We start from the raw sequence: 21,949 nt of genomic DNA on the forward strand, positions 1-21,949 counted from the left end.
TACCCTTGTCTGATTAGATTGGAACAGATTCTGAATAAACATTTTTTTTTAGAGGAATAGAGAACTATCAAGGTGACAGCCCACAAAACGTTTGTGTGTGCTGTCTATAAGGAAAATCAATTCAAGATCCTTTACCATTGGTATCCCATCCCTGCCTTCCTATACACTCTCAATTCCAACATATTTGATCATTGTTGGAGGTGCCACAGACAATTAGGAAAACTTAGTTATATTTTTTGAACCTGTCCAAAGATATAATTGTTTTGACAAGCAGTGTAAGCCCTAGTCTGTGCTCTCCTACAAATGAATGTTCCTTCCATATAATCATTGGGTTTTCCCCCTAGTGACTAAGGTGACTAATGCAGCGTACACACGGTCGGACTTTTCGACCGGACTGGTCCGACGGATGCCGACGGACCAAATCCGGCGGACAATCCGATCGTGTGTGGGCTTCACCGGACCTTCAGCGGACTTTTCCAGTCGCAAATCTGACGGATTTTAGATTTGGAACATGCTTCAAATCTTTATGTCGTAACTCCGCTGGACCCAGAAATCCGCTCGTCTGTATGCTAGTCCGACAGCCAGTAGCCAATAGCTGCCCTAGCGTCAGTTTTTGTCCATAAACTTCCTTATTTTAGTCCGGTGTATGTCATCACATATGAATCCGTCTGACTTTTGTGTGATCGTTTGTAGGCAAGTCCGTTCGTTAGAAAGTCTGTCGGAAGTCTGCCAAAAGTCTGTCGAAAGTACACGGCATAAGTGTCTAATTGCATCACACTGGAGGCTGACACTGGGACAAACCAATCTACACTCCTGCATTTGTAAGGTTAAACATACGGTAGTGCTCAGAGCAAGAAAAAATAACATGCTTGCTACCTTTAAATGGGTGTGGGATCCCTGGGTACATCTAGATGCCTCTTTTTTAGAATATATACTGTGATACCACTTTGGAAGCGTACTTAATAGTCAGGCCCTCTCCCATTCTTCTATAACCCTTCTACCTCTCCTCTTTGTTGTATACTTATACGAGTATAATGTAAGGACTTGTTCAGTCCCATAGTTTGTATTTGCTGATGTTTACTGAAGATTTCCAACTCCAAGGAATGTCACCAGGAAAATATTGCTAAATCTTTCTAAAAACATGACCTATATATTTTGATTGAAATACTTCTCCAAATAGGAAGCTGTGACCCTGTATATTATATGGTATGTGCTGTTACCAGCTGTCACTACTGGTCAACGAGACCTCTTTAAGGTTGAATTTTAAATTTCATGTTCTATATCTGTATATGATATTGAGTCATATTTGATATGACTGTTGAAAACTCTCTAATAAAAATACATTTAAAATAAAATAAGAGTGTATGAAATAAGCAGGCCTTGCAAAAAATGTTCAGTTTACAGCGTGGTGCATAAATTGTGCAGCACCAAGTTTCTTCGTCTCTCCTCCCTGCCTAGCTATGTAATGAATAGGGCTCTCCTTTCCTCTCTCAAGGGGGATCCCAGCTAATCAAGTCATTCTCTGCCAGTAAAATGAGCAGGGGTATTCTGTAGGTACACAATGTAATGATTAAAAAGAAATGACATTGATTTTTTTTTTTGAAAATCAGATGGCTGAAGAATGAAATAGTGACTTCTTTTTTTTCTTATTGCATCAATGTGCAAAATGGGTTGTATAGCAATTATATGCGTTCAATTTTTCGTTATCAAAAGTTGAATTTTCTTTTAAGGCTACTATAAATTTGGCTTTCGCTGCAAGTTATAAAAAATTAAATAATTTTAGTGTCTTCCCCATTTTACCACTTCCTCTCTGAGCACCATAGTGACAGATCCATCACTATTTCTATTTAAGTGAAATCTAGCAATCAGTTTTTCTGCATCTACATGCCAAAAATCTGTCTGCAGAATCTTTATGAGATGAATGGGGTCAAAGTGTCAACATGTGGTCTTTAAGGCTACAATAAAATGAAGACTTTTAACAGCAGTCATGTTCAGAGGTCAAACTGCTGGGATCCCTTTGTAATATTTGATTTTTTTTACAAATGTATCAGATTTTCCATTAATTGCATGCACATGTCCATCCCCAATAATCATATTCTCTCTTAGGTCATAGACCCCTTTCAAGAGTGGTTAGTAATGACTTCAAACAACTTAAACTTTCTGAAACTCTGACCATAATTGCCATGTTAAAGAGCTGACATAAGCCAAGATCCAATTCTTCCATTATGCTGGTTTACTTTTTCATGCCTGCCATTCAGTTGTACTGTCCATCACTTATATTTTAAGTTTGCAGTGTGGCTGTATAAAGATTTTTTAAACATCTTATTTTTCTTTCCTAGTTTTGGAGTTAAATAATAAATTAACTTTCAGCATTTACCCTCCACTGTTGAATCACACCAACAAAAAAAACATGCATGTATATACAGTAGGTAAAGTGAGCAACATTGAAATCATATAGCAGCTGATGTTCGGAAATATATACAGGAATTCAGTACCCATTGTCATTAGTACAGTGTCAGTGTACAGTGTCAGTATTATCACTGATCACTCTATTAGTGTCACTAGCGACGTCAGTGCCAGTTAGTGACCCTCCTATATAGTAGTGTCTGTTAGCACCAGATTGTCCGCCCCACTATCACAGTCCCACTATAAGTTGCTAATCCCTGCCACTACATTATAGCGTCTATAGCTGCGTAAATTCCAGTATATATACTATAGTTTGTAGATAACTTTTGCACAAACCAATTAATATACACTTATTGGGATTTTTTTACCAATGTTTTTTTACCACATGTAGCAGAATACATTTTGGCCTCAATTTATGAAGAAATGTGATTTTCTTATTGGATATCCAAGGTTTTTTCTAAGAGGCATAATGAGAGTTTTGAAATTGTCATTTTTTTGCCACAAGTTTTTGGGAAATGCAGGAAAGAAAATGATTTTGTTTTTTTATACAAGGTTGTCAATCTAATAAGATATTTCTCACACACACCAAGGGCATACTTAGAATTATACTCCAAAACACATTGCTACTCCTTCTGAGTATGGCCATACCACATGTATGAGGCTTTTTCAATGTTTGGACTGATTATATACCGGACATTGTATCTTGTGTATCAAACAAATCAATCAATTGTATTACAGTCAATTTGCTTGAATGGTTGCCTCCATACAAGTGGTGACACTGACTGCTGTGGTAGTAGTCAGGGACACTGTGCCTGCTGTGGTGGTGATCAGGGACACTGTAGTTGGTGTGGTGGGGATCAGGGACACTGTAGTTGGTGTGGTGGTGATCAGGGACACTGTGCCTGCTGTGGTGGTGATAGGGGACACTGTGGCTGCTGTGGTGGTGATAGGGGACACTGTGCCTGCTGTGGTGGTGATAGGGGACACTGTGCCTGCTGTGGTGGTGATAGGGGACACTGTGGCTGCTGTGGTGGTGATAGGGGACACTGTGGCTGCTGTGGTGGTGATAGGGGACACTGTGCCTGCTGTGGTGGTGATAGGGGACACTGTGGCTGCTGTGGTGGTGATAAGGGACACTGTGCCTGCTGTGGTGGTGATCAGGGACACTGTAGTTGGTGTGGTGGTGATCAGGGACACTGTAAGGCCCCTTTCACACATCCATGTTGGTGCGAATGCCAGATTCCTGTGACAAGAATCTGTGGATTCCTGCTGCTAGAATGACTGGGTTACGCAATCAGCAATGGACGCTTAGCCCATTTAAACCAATGACAGACTGACAGCGGCCACTGCTGTTCACACGGAGCTGCACACAGAGTGGTTAGCTGCGGTTTGGGACAGATGTCCGAGCCTGGACGCAGCTGGTGGCTGCTGCTGCTGATTGCTTAACCTGGTCATTTCTGCATCAAGAATCTTCATGTTCACCGTGCTTCATGCAGGATCTTGCTATCCACAGGACATATGAGACCAGGCACTTATGGATCCTATTGGCTCATGGAGCAACTACATTTGTAGTTTTTGAGATATCTCGTCCCGGTCCCGCCCCGGAGACATTATATACACATGTTGCTACCATCTATGGGTGGAGCCTGATAGCTGCCAAGCACATTTACTGCTACACATGCTTTGGAAACGCATTATATGCATCCAGCGACCCTGTTCTGGCATTCATCTCTGTGGTTATCATAACAGCTGCCTCCTATTTTGAACATGGAATCATTCAAATTGAATTAACATTTATCTGAGTATACTTTACTCTCTAGCCCTGATGAAGGTGCTTTTTTTAAAAACTGGAAACGCGTACACTACCCATTGGAGAGTATAGATGTTCTTTTGTATACCATGATCTTTTTTGTGTTTTGTTCTTGTGTATCATGTATGTATTGTATAGATGTTATTTGTCTTTTTATCCTTTTGTATTAAACATGCAATATTATTAAAGTTATTCATTTTTATATCAGAGTTGGTGGTCTTTCAAAGTCCCACTTAGGGGGTATTTCCTTTTGTTCTAATAAAATAACAAAGCCCACACTACACTCTATTTAAAAGCTCAGCATGCATGCAGACTATGACATTATAGTCAGACTGTACACACTGGGCATAGTATATTTAATGGCCCAATCTTGCTGAGCCTGTAAAGTTATTAGTAATCGGCCATTATAGGCCAGCCTCTTAGCCTGTGGGTGTATGTACTCCAAAGGGTTCCCAGCAAATGACAGTAAATCCAATCTACGGTCCAGTTCACACTTGAGCGATTTAAACTGCGTTTCCCAAGCCGCTTCAGTGCTCAGCATCAAGACTCCCATTATATTCAGTAGTGGCTGTTCACACATGAGCACAGTTTTGGCCTCTAAGCACTTAAATCGGAGCACCTGAAAAATGCCCTGTACATAATGCGAGTTTTTACACAGTTTCTTGTCTCTTCTTCTCCTAGTACCTAGCTCTCCATTGGCTAAAACATAAATGCTCAAGCTTGAAAATGCCTTAAAAACACATGTACAACAGTGCACAAAAAAAGCTTCAAAAACGCTTAAAGAGGAAGTAAATCCTGGTGGGTTTTACTTCCTCTTTTTTCCCCTGCTTTCCCCTTTAAAGTAAAAGCATAATGGGCTAGTATGCATCGCATGCTAGCACATTATGTGGCACTGACCTGCAAACGAAGCCTGCGCTGTCCCCGCTGTTGGCCGCATACATCTTCGTCCCTCTTCCTTCCAGGGCCGCAGACTTTGGCTCTGTGACTGCCACTCCTGTGTCACTCCCAGTCACGGCACTTGCGAGTGAAGAAGCTGCACGGAGGTCCGTTTCTTCACAGCGCATGTGCCAATGACATCATCAACGCACTACAAGATAAATATCTCCTAAACGGCGCACGTTTAGGGGATATTTCCACTACCTATAGGTAAGCCTTATTCTAGGCTTACCTATTGATAAAAGTGACAATCAGGGCTTTACAACCACTTTAAATAAGCTTAACTGCTAAACTAGCTAAAATCTTGTGTAAGCATTGACATGTGAATGTATTTTTAAAAGTCCTTTTATATATGTTTTAAATCTACACTCATCGGCCACTTTATTAGTTACACCTTTCTTGTACCGGGTTGGACCCCCTTTTGCCTTTAGAACTGCCCTAATTCTTCGTGGCATAGATTCAACAAGGTATTGGAAACATTCCTCAGAGATTTTGGTCCACATTGACATGACTTGACATGACATGACATCACACAGTTGCTGCAGATTTGTTGGCTGACCATCCATGACGCTAATCTCCTGTTCCACCACATCCCAAAGGTGCTCTATTAGATTGAGATCTGGTGACTGTGGAGGCCATTGAAGTACAGGGAACTCATTATCATGTTCAAGAAAGCAGTGGTGAGATGATTTGAACTTTGTGACATGGTGCATTATCCTGCTGGAAGGAGCCATCAGAAGATGGGTACACTGTAGTCATAAAGAGATGGACATGGTCAACAACAATCCTCAGGTAGGCCGTGGCATTTAAACAATGCTCAATTGGTACTAAGGGGCCCAAAGTGTGCCAAGAAAATATCCCCCAAACCATTACACCACCACCAGCCAGAACCGTTCATACAAGGCAGGATAGATCCATGTTTTAATATTGTTTATGCCAAATTCTGACCCTACCATCTGAATGTCGCAGCTGAAATCGCAACTCATCATACCAGGCAACGTTTTTCCAATCTTCTACTGTCCAATTTTGGTGAGCCTGTGCGAATTGTAGCCTCAGATTCCTGTTCTTAACTGACAGGAGTGGCACCCGATGTGGTCCTCTGTTGCTGTATCTGCTTGAAGGCTCGATGTGTTGTGAGTTCAGAGATGGTATTCTGCATACCTTGGTTGTAACGAGTGGTTACTGTTGCCTTTCTATCATCTTGAACCTATCGTCTGCCCATTCTCCTCTGACCTCTGACATCAACAAGGCATTTTCGTTCACACAACTTCCACTCACTGGATATTTTCTCTTTTTTGGACCATTCCCTGTAATCCCTAGAGATGGTTGTTGGTTAAAATCCCAGTAGATGAGTAGTTTTTATATTCTCAGACCAGCCTGTCTGGCACCAACAACCATGCCACGTTCAAAGTCACTTAAATTCCCTTTCTTCCCCATTCTGATGCTCAGTTTGAACCTCAGCAATTTGTCTTCAACACGTCTAGATGCCTAAATGTATTGAGTTGCTGCCATGTGATTGGCTGATTAGCAATTTGCGTTAACAAGCAATTGAACAGGTGTACCAAATAAAGTGGCAGATAAGTGTTATTAGGGTTCTTCCTTTTGTGGGGCGACAGTTGTGCTTATGTGTTGTCACCTGTCACATGTGCCCCTGGTTGAGACTACAAGCAGCTTTGCTTACAAACATTGTTCAGGAATGGTCCCTTACACTATTAGTAAACCACTCAAGAGCAAGGAGGTGCAGCCAAAGCTAGAGTCAGTGAAGATAGAGGGGAAAAGACTGAGAGGGGCTGGAGGAAATCAGCAGCAAAAGATGAATAGAAAGAGAATAGCAAGAGATGCAACAAAGGAACAATAAAAAACAACTGTTTATGATGCAAACTAAATGTCAGCTAGCTAGGGTTTACACATCACAGAATGCTTTGCATTTATTAAAAGCAATGCAAGGGTTTTCATGAAAGGAGGAGGTAATGAGTGAGCGACCCATGGGCATCAGTGTACTGCAGCCGCAACTACAAGTGTCAGTGCCAGGCATTTGGTGCCAAAAGGAGAATGCAGTAAGATACACTATATTGTCAAAAGTATTGTGACGCCTGCCTTTACACGCACATGAACTTTAATGGCATTGCAGTCTTAGTCCGTAGGGTTCAATATTGAGTTGGTCCACCCTTTGCAGCTATAACAGCTTCAACTCTTCTGGAAAGGCTGTCCACAAGGTTTAGGAGTGTGTTTATTGCAATGTTTAACCATTCTTCCAGAAGCGCATTTGTGAGGTTAGGCATTGATGTGAACAAGAAGGCCTGGCTCGCAGTCTCTGCTCTAATTCATCCCAAAGGTGTTACCAGGTGCAGGCCAGTCAAGTTCCTCCACCCCACACTCGCTCATTCATGTCTTTATGGACCTTGCTTTGTGCACTGGTCCAAATCATTTGGTGGGGGGGATTATGGTGTGGGGTTGTTTTTCATGGATTTGGCTTGGCCCCTTAGTTCCCGTGAAGGGAACTCTTAAGGCATCAGCATACCAAGACATTTTGCACAATTTCATGCTCCCAGCTTTGTGGGAACAGTTTGGGGATGGTCCCTTCCTGTTCCAACATGACTGTGCACCAGGGCACAAAGCAAGGTCCATAAAGACATGGATGAGCAAGTTTGGGGTGAAGGAACTTGACTGGCCTGCACAGAGTCCTGACCTTAACCCGATCGAACACCTTTGGGATGAATAAGAGCGGAGACTGCGAGCCAGGCCTTCTTGTCCAACATCAGTGCCTGACCTCACAAATGCGCTTCTGGAATAATGGTCAAACATTCCTATAGACACATTCCTAAACCTTGTGGACAGCCTTCCAAGTAGAGTTGAAGCTGTTATAGCTGCAAAGGGTGGGCCAATATTGAACCCTATGGACTAAGACCGGGATGCCATTAAAGTTCATGTGTGTGTAAAGGCAGGTGTCCCGATACTTTTGACCATATATTGTATGTAAAAATTGCTGAAGCAATCAGATATGGGGTACAATTCTTTAGAGCTAACTTATGTTTACTGTGCAAATGGCAAGAAATCATTTCTGGCCATACTCTGCCTTTAAAGCCCCAGATTGACTAGCTGCACTTCAGATTGCAAGACAGTTCTCTATTAATATGGAAAGCCGCGTCTACTACTGCCATCATGCTCACTGAATGAAGCATAAGTGCATTGGCTGACATAAAGGTGAATGTAGGTTAAGGCAGAAAGTGAAAATCAATATACAGTACTCCAATGGAAGTAATTCTACAACATATAGGGAATTACAGAAGGACATAGATGGACAGGCAGAGGCTTATGGTAATGCAGTTCTGGGAATTCCCACATATACTTTATGCGTATATTGAATGATACTTTGTCTCTAGAAAATGCTCTTCCATTTTCAGATAATACTGGAATTGGATGGGGATTATTAGTGGAACAAGAATAAAGGAATGATTGCTTCCCTGTAGATCTCAAATTGAAGTCTATAAAAAGAGTCATATGTTTCAGAGTTTACTGTCCAACAACTTAATTTTACTTTTACACCTATAACTGGACCTTTCACTTATTCAGCTTGCACAACTTCCTCTAATGCTGAAGTTTAGTATTTTTTTAAAGGGGGGTTCAGCACCAAACATATTCATTATGTGTAATGGTGTGAATCCTAATACCTGCTGGTGGCTACTTCCTGTTAAATTCTCCATAGCTGCTGGATATTGTCCTAAACTGCTATCTCCCCATGCTGTTCAAGTTTACAGCTGCTGCTGCTAGTCTGCAAAGTTGCACCACTCACTCAGCCCTTTCTGCCTTCTCCACCATCTATAAAACTCATATTACCCATAATACGCCAAGTTCTGTGAATAGAGGAGGGACATTTAAATGACAGAATGTCCATTACCCATTCACGGAACGCAATGCACTGTGAGAGAATACTAAAATTATTCTTATATTTCTGTGAATGGGGGAGAGGGCAGAAGGGGGCGGGCGGGTGGTGCAACAATTTGGACTAGCAGCACCTGAAGACAGCCGCTCATGATGGCATTCCACAGCCAACTGTGATGGAGACACTACAGAGGTAACCTTTTTTTGCAGAAGCAGCCACCAGCAGGTAATAGGATACACACCATTACACAGAAATAATGTGTCTTGTGCTGCACAGCAAAAAGCAAAACTAAAAAAACCTCACAAACTAAACTTCAGCTTTAAATACCAACATATTGCATAACCTATGTTACATTTGGGCTCCATTCACTTGGGATTTATATGCTAGGTGCTGCAAGAATCCAGCAAATTCCTGTGGCTGGATTAATAGGTAGATGTAGATGTAGCTGTTGCATTTGCTCCACCTGTACAAAGCAATGACAGGCTGACAGTTGCCTCATCAGTCTTCAGATGTTTGGATGCAGTTGCACGGAGACAGATTACCTGCAGTTAGGGACAGATGATCGCCCTTGGACACAAACAACTTGCATCCAGGGGTGATCATCTGTCTCTAACTGCAGGTAATCAGCTGGAGCCGGCTCGTTTTGACACTTTTAATGTAAGTATGTGGTGATTGGTGAAGAGGGATGAGCTTTGAGTTCGAGTCGAACTCATGTTCGACTCGAATATCGGCTGTTCGCCAGTTCGCCGAACAGCAAACAATTTGGGGTGTTCGCGGCAAATTTGAAAGCCGCGGAACACCCTTTAAAAGTCTATGGGAGAAATCAAAAGTGCTAATTTTAATGGCTTATATGCAAGTTATTGTCATAAAAAGTGTTTGGGGACCTGGGTCCTGCCCCAGGGGACATGTATCAATGCAAAAAGAGTTTTTAAAAACAACCGTTTTTTCGGGAGCAGTGATTTTAATGCTTAAAGTGAAACAATAAAAGTGGAATATTCCTTTAAATTTCTTACCTGGGGGTGTCTATAGTATGTCTGTAAAGGGGCGCATGTTTCCTGTGTTTAGAACAGTCTGACATTTTGCTGTCAGGCGGCTTTGCTTTGAAATATGAACTCATGATTCTTTCAAGTGTGGAACACTGAAAGAATCCCTGGAAACCCTGGGAGATATGGTATGGACTAAGAGCGTTGTCAACACCCTTGCAGTCAAAAGAAACTACAGGATCCAGTTTGCCTGGAGGCAGGAGGGGCGATATAAATAGAAAAGCCCAGGAAAGAGCAGGGATGTTGGGAGTTAACTGCCAGTTTGTGCAGAAGGAAAGAACCTGTCAGAGAGAGCAAGAGAACTGAGTAGGCCAGTTACAGACTAAGTGCTGCATCGGTGGAAGGACTTGTCAGTTCCTGGAAGCCGTTAGATGAAAGGAAAGGTGCAGCTTGCTGCGGTTGGTCAAGTCCTTCACAGAGGCCTGTCAATTGTGCTGTAGGGGGATCTACAGCATAGAGCCCAGCCTATTTGCCTGTTACTGCTGTCATGCAGGACCTAACCAGAGATTGCTACGGCGTCACCGAGTTCGTAATTCTTCTGATCTCTGCAGGAAGCCACCTGGAATCAAAACCATCTCAAAGGGGGCCCCTCTATCAAAAGAAAACCTGTTACAACAGAGACAGTGGGGCTGGTGCACGGGTCACAGACCCATTAGTAATCTCTTTGTTGACTTTATGTGAGGAGGATTTTTTTTTTTACTTCTACTGATACTTCTCATCTATCTCTAATTGAGCACCATTAATCCTGTTGGTCAGAGTAAACATCTATATCCATACCACCAATCTTTAACCTCTGCATGGCCCCTTCCACATCAATGTTCCCAAGAGCTTATTGTTTCTTAGTACTTGTTCTTCCCAAGAGCTTATTGTTTCTTAGTACTTGCTCACTGGGTACAGGGATATCAACCTCCAGTAAGCACATCAACGTCTTCAAGGGCTCCAACGTAGCCGGCAAAAGACTACATTTCAAGTGTATATAGTTCACCTGCTACTGAGTATAGTTTTTGGCATATTAACAATTATCTCTTGCGAAGGCATAGGATTAGCTCCTTCATTCCAAGAGTTCATGTGCAACTTAGTCTTAGTCTGTTTTGGTACCAGTTATTGTTGATGCCTTATGCAGCTCATTTTGTGAAGAGAGCTACAGGTGCTGGTAGGGTCTGAGTTTATGGTAGTACCCTAACCACATCAAGTGAAGCCCTTGTTGTAGTATATGCTGCAAAAACTTTTGCTGTTATCCTCTGCTTGTCTGAGTACTATTAGACAATATACTTTGTTATTTACTTCAAGGTCTCATTTCAGGGTGACCCTAAGGTATTAAAGTTTTTTTTTACATTTCTTTTCTCAAATTGTTAGCTTAAAATGAAAAACAAAAAACAAAACCATAAGCACTGTATTTATTAAAACTTTTTAAAAAGTTTTCTTAAAAGCAGCCAAACTACCAGACTTAAAAGTGAGGTGATGATAATGTAACCAACTTGTATATTATCAGGACCTGAAAACATCACAATGGCACCCACACTATCAATCTTAGTATGAAGAACATGAAACTGGAACAGCGGTAAGCTGCAGCCAGGTTTTCTCTAGATTTCTAATAATATGATTGCTCACAGTCCTAGAAATGAATGAGTAAATGCAAGAGTCTAGTCGAGCCATTTAATGAATAAATCAGTGGCAATAATTAAATGTGAAAATGAATAAACAGATGAATAAGTTAATTTACAAGCTTGTTTAAATAGCCCAGGATCGTATAAACATGGCAGTGTGCCATATCTGTGCTGTTAACATAATCAATAGCAGGAAGACAAGAATGATGTAGTCTGCAGTACAGACTGGAGTGACTGCTGAGTCTCTGGAGACATGGCTGCGATTGTCATCTGGTGGTGGCACATGGATTGAAATAAAGTCTGGGTCAAGGACAGTGGAGGATCAAGTAACCCAGCCTACAGACAGGTTTAAAGGGAAAGGCAATTGTATTTTCAGTGACCTCATTTTTTTAGGTTATTGATGCAATGTTTACTGTATAGATAATATTTCCCAATAGTGACATAGGATATAAATGCACTTTGTGTGCAGCAAATGCCTTTGCAACACCAGATACATCTTGTAAATGCAGTGGTAGCATTATCACTGATTGCACACAGTATGTTTCAGAGAGCAGAGCAATGGTGGGGGGGATTCTGCAGGCTCATCAACTACAGGGTGCCTGCAGAAAACGAAAAGAGTGGGGCAGATACAAGACCAGTCACACTGTATAAGGAGAGAGGGCAGCAGTGACCGTTTTTTTTTTTTTTTCACAGGAATATTGTGTACAGAGGCATAGGGTTGCTGGGGGTTGCAAGAGTGCAGGGGCAATTTTGTGCTAGTTTAATGAACACAGTTGGAGCAATGACATAACAAAATCAATGTTTAAAGTGCTGTGCCCGGATGATTGCCATTAAAATATTCACATATAGCCAAGCATATCATTTAGGTAGGCTTGACAGCAAGCCCATGCTAACCTCTGTAGCTGCGGGCCCCTCTAAAAAAATATCATCTTCAAATTTCACAACAGAGGCACTAAAATGGCCGTTCCTCTATGGCAACCAAGGCTTCTAATTAAAAAAAACAGCAGTTGCTGTAAACTGTTAGGCCCCTTTTATACTTATGCAAAACAGATTCATGTGGGATATTGCATAGTTACATAGTTAGTCAGGTTGAAAAAAGACACAAGTCCATCCAGGGCTGTCTTAATGAGTGGGCACACCTGGGCACTGCACAGGGGCCCCAGCTGCATGGGGGGCCCCTGCACTTTCCCTAAAGCAGCTGGTCCTTGAGCCCACGCTGCCCCAAAATTGGGGGCCCCATGATGGCACTGAGAGTGATGGATACAGGGGGGAGGAAGGCTGGCAGTGGTGCGCCGTGCTGTGCAGAACGATACCTATTATTTCACAGCCAGCAGGGAGGGGCAGGGCCGGAGCACCAGTGACGCTCTGACCCCGCCCCATACAGCTTGAATGCTTGGGGACTCGAAGGCTGTGGGGTAGGGCTGGAGTGGGAGCTGCTGCTGAGTCGGAAGCACTAAGAGCCCGCCTGCAGAAATAGCATTGTGGATGGTGTCATGGTGAGCCCAGCTGTCCAGCACTGTTTGCATCGAAGGGCTTGGAATGCCCGGAGGGATGCTCCCTCCTCCATCCCTCCTTCTGCCTGCTTTATTGGTATAGTTAAGTCCAGTGCTGGAGGTGGGCACATAGCCAAACGTTTACATGCACTGTATCTCCACTGGAAAAGGGGGTACTACATGGATGGAATAATGGTGCTGGGAGATATCAAGGGTGTATGACAGAAAACAATGCTGAGGGGGATCTGGGGTGTATAGGGGGTAGCAATGCTTGGGTGGCTATAGTGCAGGAGGTATCAGGGATGTAGAGAGGCCACAATGTAGGGGGTATCAGGGATGTAGTGGGGTCACAATACAAGGGGTATCTTATGGTAACAGTGCTGGGGGGAATATCTAGGGTGTAGATGGGTCAGAGTGCTGGGAGATATCGAGGGTGTAGAGGGGTCAGAGTGCTGGGGGGGGGATAACTAGGGTGTAGAGGGGCAGAGTGCTGGGGGGATATCCGGGATGTAGAGGGGTCAGAGTGCTGGGGGGGATATCTAGGATGTAGAGGGGTCAGAGTGCTGGGGGCATATCTAGGGTGTAGAGGGGTCAGAGTGCTGGGGGGATATCTAGGGTGTAGAGGGGTCAGAGTGCTGGGGGGATATCTGGGGTGTAGAGAGGTCAGAGTGCTGGGGGGATATCCGGGATGTAGAGGGGTCAGAGTGCTGGGGGGTTATCTGGGATGTAGAGGGGTCAGAGTGCTGGGGGGATATCTGGGGTGTAGAGAGGTCAGAGTGCTGGGGGGATATCCGGGATGTAGAGGGGGTCAGAGTGCTGGGGGATATCTAGGATGTAGAGGGGCCATAGTGCTGGGGAGGCATCAATCTAGTAAATATATTATATGCACAGGACAGCTTTGTTACTTCATGTATGTATAAAAAATAAGTGCCTACACTTCTTTTGTATGATTGTTGAATGTGATTTGTGTAATTGAAATGAATGGGCTGCCCTAAAGCCTAGTAGACACTGGCCAAATGTTGGGCGGCATCGGCCAGTTCAATAGAAACTGTTCGACATTGGGCCCATGTGTATGGAAGCCGGTCCGATGGAAGCCTGCCGATCATGACTGAAAAAGGTCTGGCGATGTTTCCCTAACTGGATATCTACATTTCAGCAATGGTTGATGGGGGGTTTGGGGGAACGGTTGGAGGTTTCGCCGGTCACAGTGAGTTCCCTTTAGGGGTACCGACGGAATCTCTCAGGTTTCCTACAACTACTCCATGGATAGTCTAGGGAAGTTTCCTCTCTTTAGTTCTTTCTTCAGGTAAACGGTGTTGTTCTTCTGGATTATCTGTTAAAACCACAGGCCGGGTCCTAACCCCTAACAATTATTTTTGATTTTCGTTTATTTTCTTTGTTTATTGTGTTTCTTTTGCCTGAAATGCCTACCCCATTGGGGTCTAACTGTATGTGATATGACTTCTCTGCATACATGTTTAGTTAACTGTACAACTTGCTTGTTGAAAAAAAACAATAAATATTTTGAAAGAAAAGGTCTGGCTCCCGATCAGCACTCTCAGTCAATGGCTACTGGCTAAACTAGGGTGATTGGAAAACATTGCATTTACTGTGAATGCATTCTGGATGAATATAGAAAATGCACTGGAAAGAATCTGTTGTGAATCAGCCCTAACAGACAAGCAATGGGGAAATGTAATTTGGCATTAGGGTTGCAATACGCCCAGTGGCAGATTTTTTTTATGATCATACAAGGTTCTGACTTCACTTACTTCAAAGGTTGCATTAATCTCAAACCACAAATTGATTTATCAAAAAAAACAAAAAACTATATTTTTGACTGTTCGACATTGGGCCCATGTGTATGGAAGCCGGTCCGATGGAAGCCTGCCGATCATGACTGAAAAAGGTCTGGCGATGTTTCCCTAACTGGATATCTACATTTCAGCAATGGTTGATGGGGGGTTTGGGGGAACGGTTGGAGGTTTCGCCGGTCACAGTGAGTTCCCTTTAGGGGTACCGACGGAATCTCTCAGGTTTCCTACAACTACTCCATGGATAGACTAGGGAAGTTTCCTCTCTTTAGTTCTTTCTTCAGGTAAACGGTGTTGTTCTTCTGGATTATCTGTTAAAACCACAGGCCGGGTCCTAACCCCTAACAATTATTTTTGATTTTCGTTTATTTTCTTTGTTTATTGTGTTTCTTTTGCCTGAAATGCCTACCCCATTGGGGTCTAATTGTATGTGATATGACTACTCTGCATACATGTTTAGTTAACTGTACAACTTGCTTGTTGAAAAAAAACAATAAATATTTTGAAAGAAAAGGTCTGGCTCCCGATCAGCACTCTCAGTCAATGGCTACTGGCTAAACTAGGGTGATTGGAAAACATTGCATTTACTGTGAATGCATTCTGGATGAATATAGAAAATGCACTGGAAAGAATCTGTTGTGAATCAGCCCTAACAGACAAGCAATGGGGAAATGTAATTTGGCATTAGGGTTGCAATACGCCCAGTGGCAGATTTTTTTTATGATCATACAAGGTTCTGACTTCACTTACTTCAAAGGTTGCATTAATCTCAAACCACAAATTGATTTATCAAAAAAAACAAAAAACTATATTTTTGACAACAGGTGACAGACTCACTTACATTTAAAGTGAATTAGATGCACTTACTGTGGTTGTATACGCAGCTTCAGGATCATCTTCTAACACCCGTGAAAGTCCAAAATCTGAAACTTTGCAGACCAAATTGCTGTTGACTAAAATGTTCCTGGCTGCCAGATCACGATGGACATATCCCATATCGGAGAGGTATTTCATCCCTGAGGCAATTCCTCGTAGCATTCCCACCAACTGGATGACGGTAAAGTGACCATCGTGTTTCTGTAACAGAAAAACAAAATATATCTCTGGTTGATTAATATCAGAATGTATACAGTACAGTTTGCTAAAGCCTGTCTACTTAAAGGTGAAACATAGATAGTGTGGGAACAGTAGAGGTTAACCACTCACTCTTCTTTTTTTAAGGGCTTTTCTTGCCCAAATTTATTTAATAGAAAGTTACAGAAATCAAGTTAAAAAATCAAATTTCCCTTGCAGGTATTTTAAACATTTCTCTCTCACAAAGAAATACATATTCAGCCTCTCAGTTTACATGTGCAACAATGCTGCTCTGGCCTTAGTCTTTAGGGCCTTGTCTGTCTCCTACAGATAGTCTTCACACACAAGTTTGGTTCATACACCTGTCAGCCCCTTGCTGCTTTGGCTCCCACCACTCTAAGTGGAGCCCTCCCGTCTCCTGGAAGAGGCCTCTTCTATCTGCTGGGGTGGAGCCCAGAACCCTAGTCCTAACAAAAGCCCCGCACATGCCTGCACAATCAGTTTGCTGGTCATTCAAAAAGCACAGACCCAGGATTGGAGATTTCATCCCTCCTAGATCTTAGACACATCAATGATACTTGCCAATATTTTACAGGATATATTTGGGTCTCCATCCCGCCACAAGGTCATGGTTGGTGTTATGCTCCTGAAGCTGGATTCACCATTTATATGTTTATGTTTTTGAAGTTGTATTCTTCAATTATTTGTTTATGCTAATGTTTGGAGTGCCCATTGGCCTTGTAATGGCAGACCAATTAACAGATCTGAAAATTCTGGTGAAGATATCTCGCTACTAAATTGCCAGAGATATAAAAAGCAGTTCTCTGATCCAGTTTACCAAAGATCATTCTCAACTAAAACATTGACAAAAGAAAAGGGGTTCCCCTAGGTGGATTTTTCCGGCACTTGCACAACAATTATATAAAGTGTAGAAGTACAAACTCATATAAAGAGTAAAAACAATATTTTAAAAATATTGTTTTTACTCTTTATATGAGTTTGTACTTCTACACTTTATATAATTGTTGTGCAAGTGCCGGAAAAATCCACCTAGGGGAACCCCTTTTCTTTTGTCAATAAATTTTTATGGATGTGGCACGGCCCCCTCTTGCAAGCCTAGGAGAGCTAGTTACTCTCTTGTATATTCTCAACTAAAATAGCAGATCTTAACGTGGACCTGAACTCAAAAAAGTAAAAAGTTTCTATCTTATAGGATATATACTATATGTGAGAACCCATCTCTGAGCATGACAATACACTCTTTTATCCCCCACTCCCACCTCAAGTCCCCATTTAGATATATATTTTTTTAAATAAGTATCTTAGGATGTTTTATACTAACCTAAATTTTGACCTGTTGATCTAGCACTGATGTTGACATCTTTTCAAAGGCATCAGCTGCTGCAGCTTTCAGAGGACCTTGTCATTACCTGTCACACAGGTAATGACAAAGACACCTAAAGAAAGGATCTCACTGAAGACTCAGGACCAGGTGCATCATGTGATCATGATTCAGTGAAGTATTTTGGGCTTTTACCTTAGTTTGACCCAGTAGTTAGTTGGTGGGAAGGTGGAGAAGTGGGGAGGAGGAGTTATACCCAGATATCAGCTATAATTGCAAAAAAATAGTACCCTAAAAAAAATCCTTTGTCATGAATTCCTTGAAAAAAACAATTTTGTACATTCATGTGCCTGTTCCCAGCACTCCTATCCTGTAGTTGTATGTCTGCATTGTGAGACCATCTAGGCGAGCTGCTGTCTCTGACTACTAGTTTCTGAAGATTTGGAGTGAGATTCGTAGATGTGAGAAAGCTGTACCTTAGGGCCTGCATTGCAAGATCTCCCTGCTTCATTTATTCTGTGCATCCCCCACCTCTCCTGCTTCTTGAAAATTAACCCTGAAGTCATAAATTCTCCAGGCCAGTCACAGGGGGTGGGGGGGCCATGAAGAAGAACTCTGTTTCTCTATATGATGATTACGTCTACAAAGAGACACAAGGGTTTTGTTACTAAAGCTGGAGAGTGCAAAATCAGTCTCACTTCTGCATAGAAACCAACTGCCATCCAGGTTTTGTTGCCACAGCTTAATTGAACAAGCTGAGGTTAGAAGCTGATTGGTTTCTCTGCAGAAGTGAGTCCAATTTTGCACTATCCAGCTTTTGTAAGTAAACACCACAGTGTGGAATGAGACATAATAAGTCAGTTGTGGGGAAAAGATCATCTGCAGGCAGCCTAATGCAGACTTCTCAAGTCTCCCGCGAGGTGTGGGAGTCTTCCGCATTTCTGTGGCGGCTCCCGCACACACGCAAGTGCCTCGCGATCTCCCGGGAATGATCGGTGCGGCTATGAATACTGATTTCCCTGTATAGCTTTTCAGCTGACAGCCGCTTCTCCTTCTCTTCCTCCTGCAGCTGTCAGTTAAAAGCTATACAGGGAGATCGGTGATCACAGCTGTTCACTGCCGCACCAATCATTCCCAGCTATTCTGTGTGCTCCTCCCCCCGGCTTCCTCCGTGTTCTTCTCCGCCCCCCCTGTTCTCCTCCTCCGCTCCCCTCGTCCCCCACAGCTGGTGTTCTGCCGAGAAAGTTCCTCTCGGCGGATAAGGACCACCATCTACTGCGCAGGCACAGCGCCTGCGCAGTAGGAGCCGGCGGAAATAGCCGAAGCAAAATACAGAAGAAATCAGCTGTACACGGCGCCTGTAAGAGGCGCTCGCTTCGCTCGGCACTTTTTTATTCCCCCTCCAGGTCCACTTGGATGGTGGGGCTTTAGCCTGGACCTAGGGCGCAGGCGCCGTGTACAGCTGATTGAAGATTTTCATCTTTGGCTATTTTCGGCGGCTCCTGGTCATTCGTACTGCGCAAGCGCATCGCTTGCGCAATACAGGGGGGAGCTTATCCGCCGAGGGAACTTTCTCGGCAAGACACCGGCTCCCCTCCTCTCCTCTCCCACCGGCTGCGGGGGGAACTGTCAGAAATTGGACACAGCAGGGGTGGACTGACCATTTGGGCATTGCCGGGGGGCCCCATGATGATGGTGCGCATGGATGCAGCTGCTGAGGTGCGATAGTGACAGATTGCCCTCCACTGGTCGGTGAGATACCGGGGGCCAGGGCTCTAAATAGTCTGCACTGACATCTCGGTGAGTAGGAGAATGGGACGGATCGGCTCTCCTCCCCCCCCGCTGACAGACAGAGGAAAGAATGGCGAGCCTCAGCCATCGCAGCCACCTACATCCAACCACCTGGGACATGAGCAGTTGCAGAGATCGTAGCGGAGCTCAGGGGAAGAGGAAGAGGGAGGAGCCGGCAGGCACACACTTCTTACACAGTGATGTGGGAGGAGCCGGCAGGCACATACTTCTCCCTCTTGATGTGGGACTTACAGGTGAGGCTCTGTAGGTACTAGGCAGCCCACGACCGGTGCTTGGCTTGGGGGCAGTAGGACTCGGGGGCATTAAGTTAAACAAAAAGGGCAATTGTAGCGCTGGACGAATAGGTGGATGGAACAGAAGGTAGGTCAGTGAGGATGACAGCATGGCTCCTCCTTGTGGGGCCGGCAGTACTAAGTGTTGGGAGTGCTATCCTACATCACTTGGTCTCAGCCATATGCTAATATTTTACAGCACACTGATAATGATGGAGACCCCCTCCCTGCTCCTCCTCTTGATTTACCTACCATGCTGTAATACCGCTTCTAGTGCCACCTGACCCCGATCCCTTCTCCTCCCCACCCTGGGCCCAGCCTTTCCTTTCCCCTTGAGGTCCGCTACAATCGGTAAAACTGCTTATGGCCCAGGTGGCGGAAGGTAGGTGGCTGCGATGGGCAGGGAACCAGAAGCACTGTGAAAAAATATTGAAAAAGTGATTTAAATTTTTTTTTTCCGCGGGGGGGGGGGGGGGGGGGGTGGGTGGAGGGGTGTTTGCGGGCGAAACAAGTTTGCCACCTCCCTGAAACAAGTTTGCCACCTCCCTGAAATGAGTTTTTGCAGGTTGGGATGTCTACTGCTGGTGATACTGTTGACTAGTCCTTTTGCCATCCATTTGCCTTTTTTGGGCCCAGCTTTCACAATACAGGCCCTCTTATAACTTTCAGCACACTTTATAATAGATGTTACTCGATTTACACTGGAGTTTCTGTTTTTCACGTAAACATTTAAGATGAGTACTTTTTCAGACGAAAACTAAGCAACAAAGCAAGAATATTGTAATTGTAGTACTTAAAGTACCATCCAGGCCGTGCTGCAAAATATGTCTATAGATGCATCTGGATTTCAACATAATTTAAAACGTGAGACGGTAATTCAAATTGTAGATAGTCACAATCAAAACAAATACATTTTGATAAACATAGGTTAAGAAATTTACTCGGTAGACTGTCTGTAGCTGGATTTTTTATTGTGTTTTTATAAATAATTGCTTTTTAAAGCTAGGCAGAGACCAAACAAGGGTTAGCAAGATATAACTATGTACAGAAGGCATTCAGCTTCAGCTGTGTATCCCTGGTACTTCAATAACAAGCTTTATAATATAACTTCTTTATGAAAGCGCCACCTCCAACCCTCACACAAGAGATAAGATTCCATTATGGAAAGGGAGCAGCCCCGGGGCAGAAGATACTTTTAGGTTAAAAGCCTGGCAATGATAGAGTCTTCTGTTGTGAGCCTAGTTTCTATGGCTGTTATTATCTGCCATATTCATCTGTCTGTAGAGTAACGGAGAAATCCACAGCTCATAACACTCACCCAAACACCAATAGTGTAATACAAATTCTATAGTTCTATAGCAGAAACATAAACACAGACCATAACACTGTCCTAAACACCAATAGCGTAAAACATATTCTATAGCTCCACAGCAGGTACGTAAACACCATTCATACCACTGATCTAAACACCAATAATGTAAAACAAATTCCATAAATCTACAGTTACAAAAAAAGCACAGTACATAAAAATAGGATTTTTGACTTACCGTACAATCCATTAAGGGACACAAGATAAGTAATTCAGGTACAGAGGGTTATGTTGTTGCCTTCAACAGCTTGGACACTGGCAAATAAAGCTTTCGAGTCAGCCTAGTATAACCTCTTCCACTCTCATCAGGCCCAAGATTTTTAGCGAAGCAATAATAGGAGTGGATCATTAGAACAGAGAGGGGGGCCTTAATGTAGTCCAAAAAAAGATCTACAGTAAGGCTGGGTTCAGACTGTGTGCGGCGTGGCTCACAGCATGGGGTTCGGTGCATCCCCGTTCACCGTTTTAGGTCTGAATTAGGTCTGAATTTTTGGCTGAATTCAGACCTGAAACAGAGTCAAAGATGCACAGGACTTTTCTGCAGTTTGTTTCGCGGCCGCCCCAGAGATGTGTGAACCGGCTTCATTGAGAGCCGGTCACACTCTCCTGTCATGCAAATTGGATGCGGAGAAACCCACATCTAATTCGCAATAGTGTAAACCAAGCTTTAGGCTGGGTTCACACTATCTTCACATGTGGCTCACAGCAGGGATCCGATGCGTCCTGGTTCACAGTTTCACGTCCGATTTCAGCGCAAATTTTTGGCTGAATTCGGACCTGAAACGGACCAAAAGATGCATAGGGCTCCTGTGCAAATTCGCACCAGAGCTGCAGCGGAGATATGTGAACCGGCTCCATACAGAGCCGGTCAAAATCTCCTGCTATTGCGAATTGGATGCGGGGAACCCACATCCAATTCGCAATAGTGTTACTCCAGCCTGAGTCTTTTCCTTGGTTTTGGAGCCCTGGAAGAAATGAAAGAAACTGCTCTTACTCTCTGAGGTAGATGAATTTCAACACTGAGGCTTAGCTTTCTTTTGCTGGGGGTTCTTTTGCTCTTTTCCCTGGTGACATCTTTGATAAAGTTG

General features: G+C 43.4%; 1 protein-coding gene across 5 annotated transcripts in view; it reads right to left on the reverse strand.

Annotated features, from left to right (window-relative positions):
- EPHA6 (EPH receptor A6) overlaps positions 1-21,949 on the reverse strand; it is a 1,236,911-nt gene that overhangs the window by 68,318 nt on the left and 1,146,644 nt on the right. For all 5 annotated transcript variants that reach the window (XM_073616994.1, XM_073616989.1, XM_073616991.1 and 2 more), the window contains one exon: positions 15,860-16,069. In XM_073616994.1, coding sequence (XP_073473095.1) covers positions 15,860-16,069 — 210 coding nt within the window. The remainder of the gene's footprint in view (positions 1-15,859; positions 16,070-21,949) is intronic.

This window comes from Aquarana catesbeiana, linkage group LG02 (assembly GCF_042186555.1).
Source record: "Aquarana catesbeiana isolate 2022-GZ linkage group LG02, ASM4218655v1, whole genome shotgun sequence".
NCBI lineage: Eukaryota > Metazoa > Chordata > Amphibia > Anura > Ranidae > Aquarana > Aquarana catesbeiana.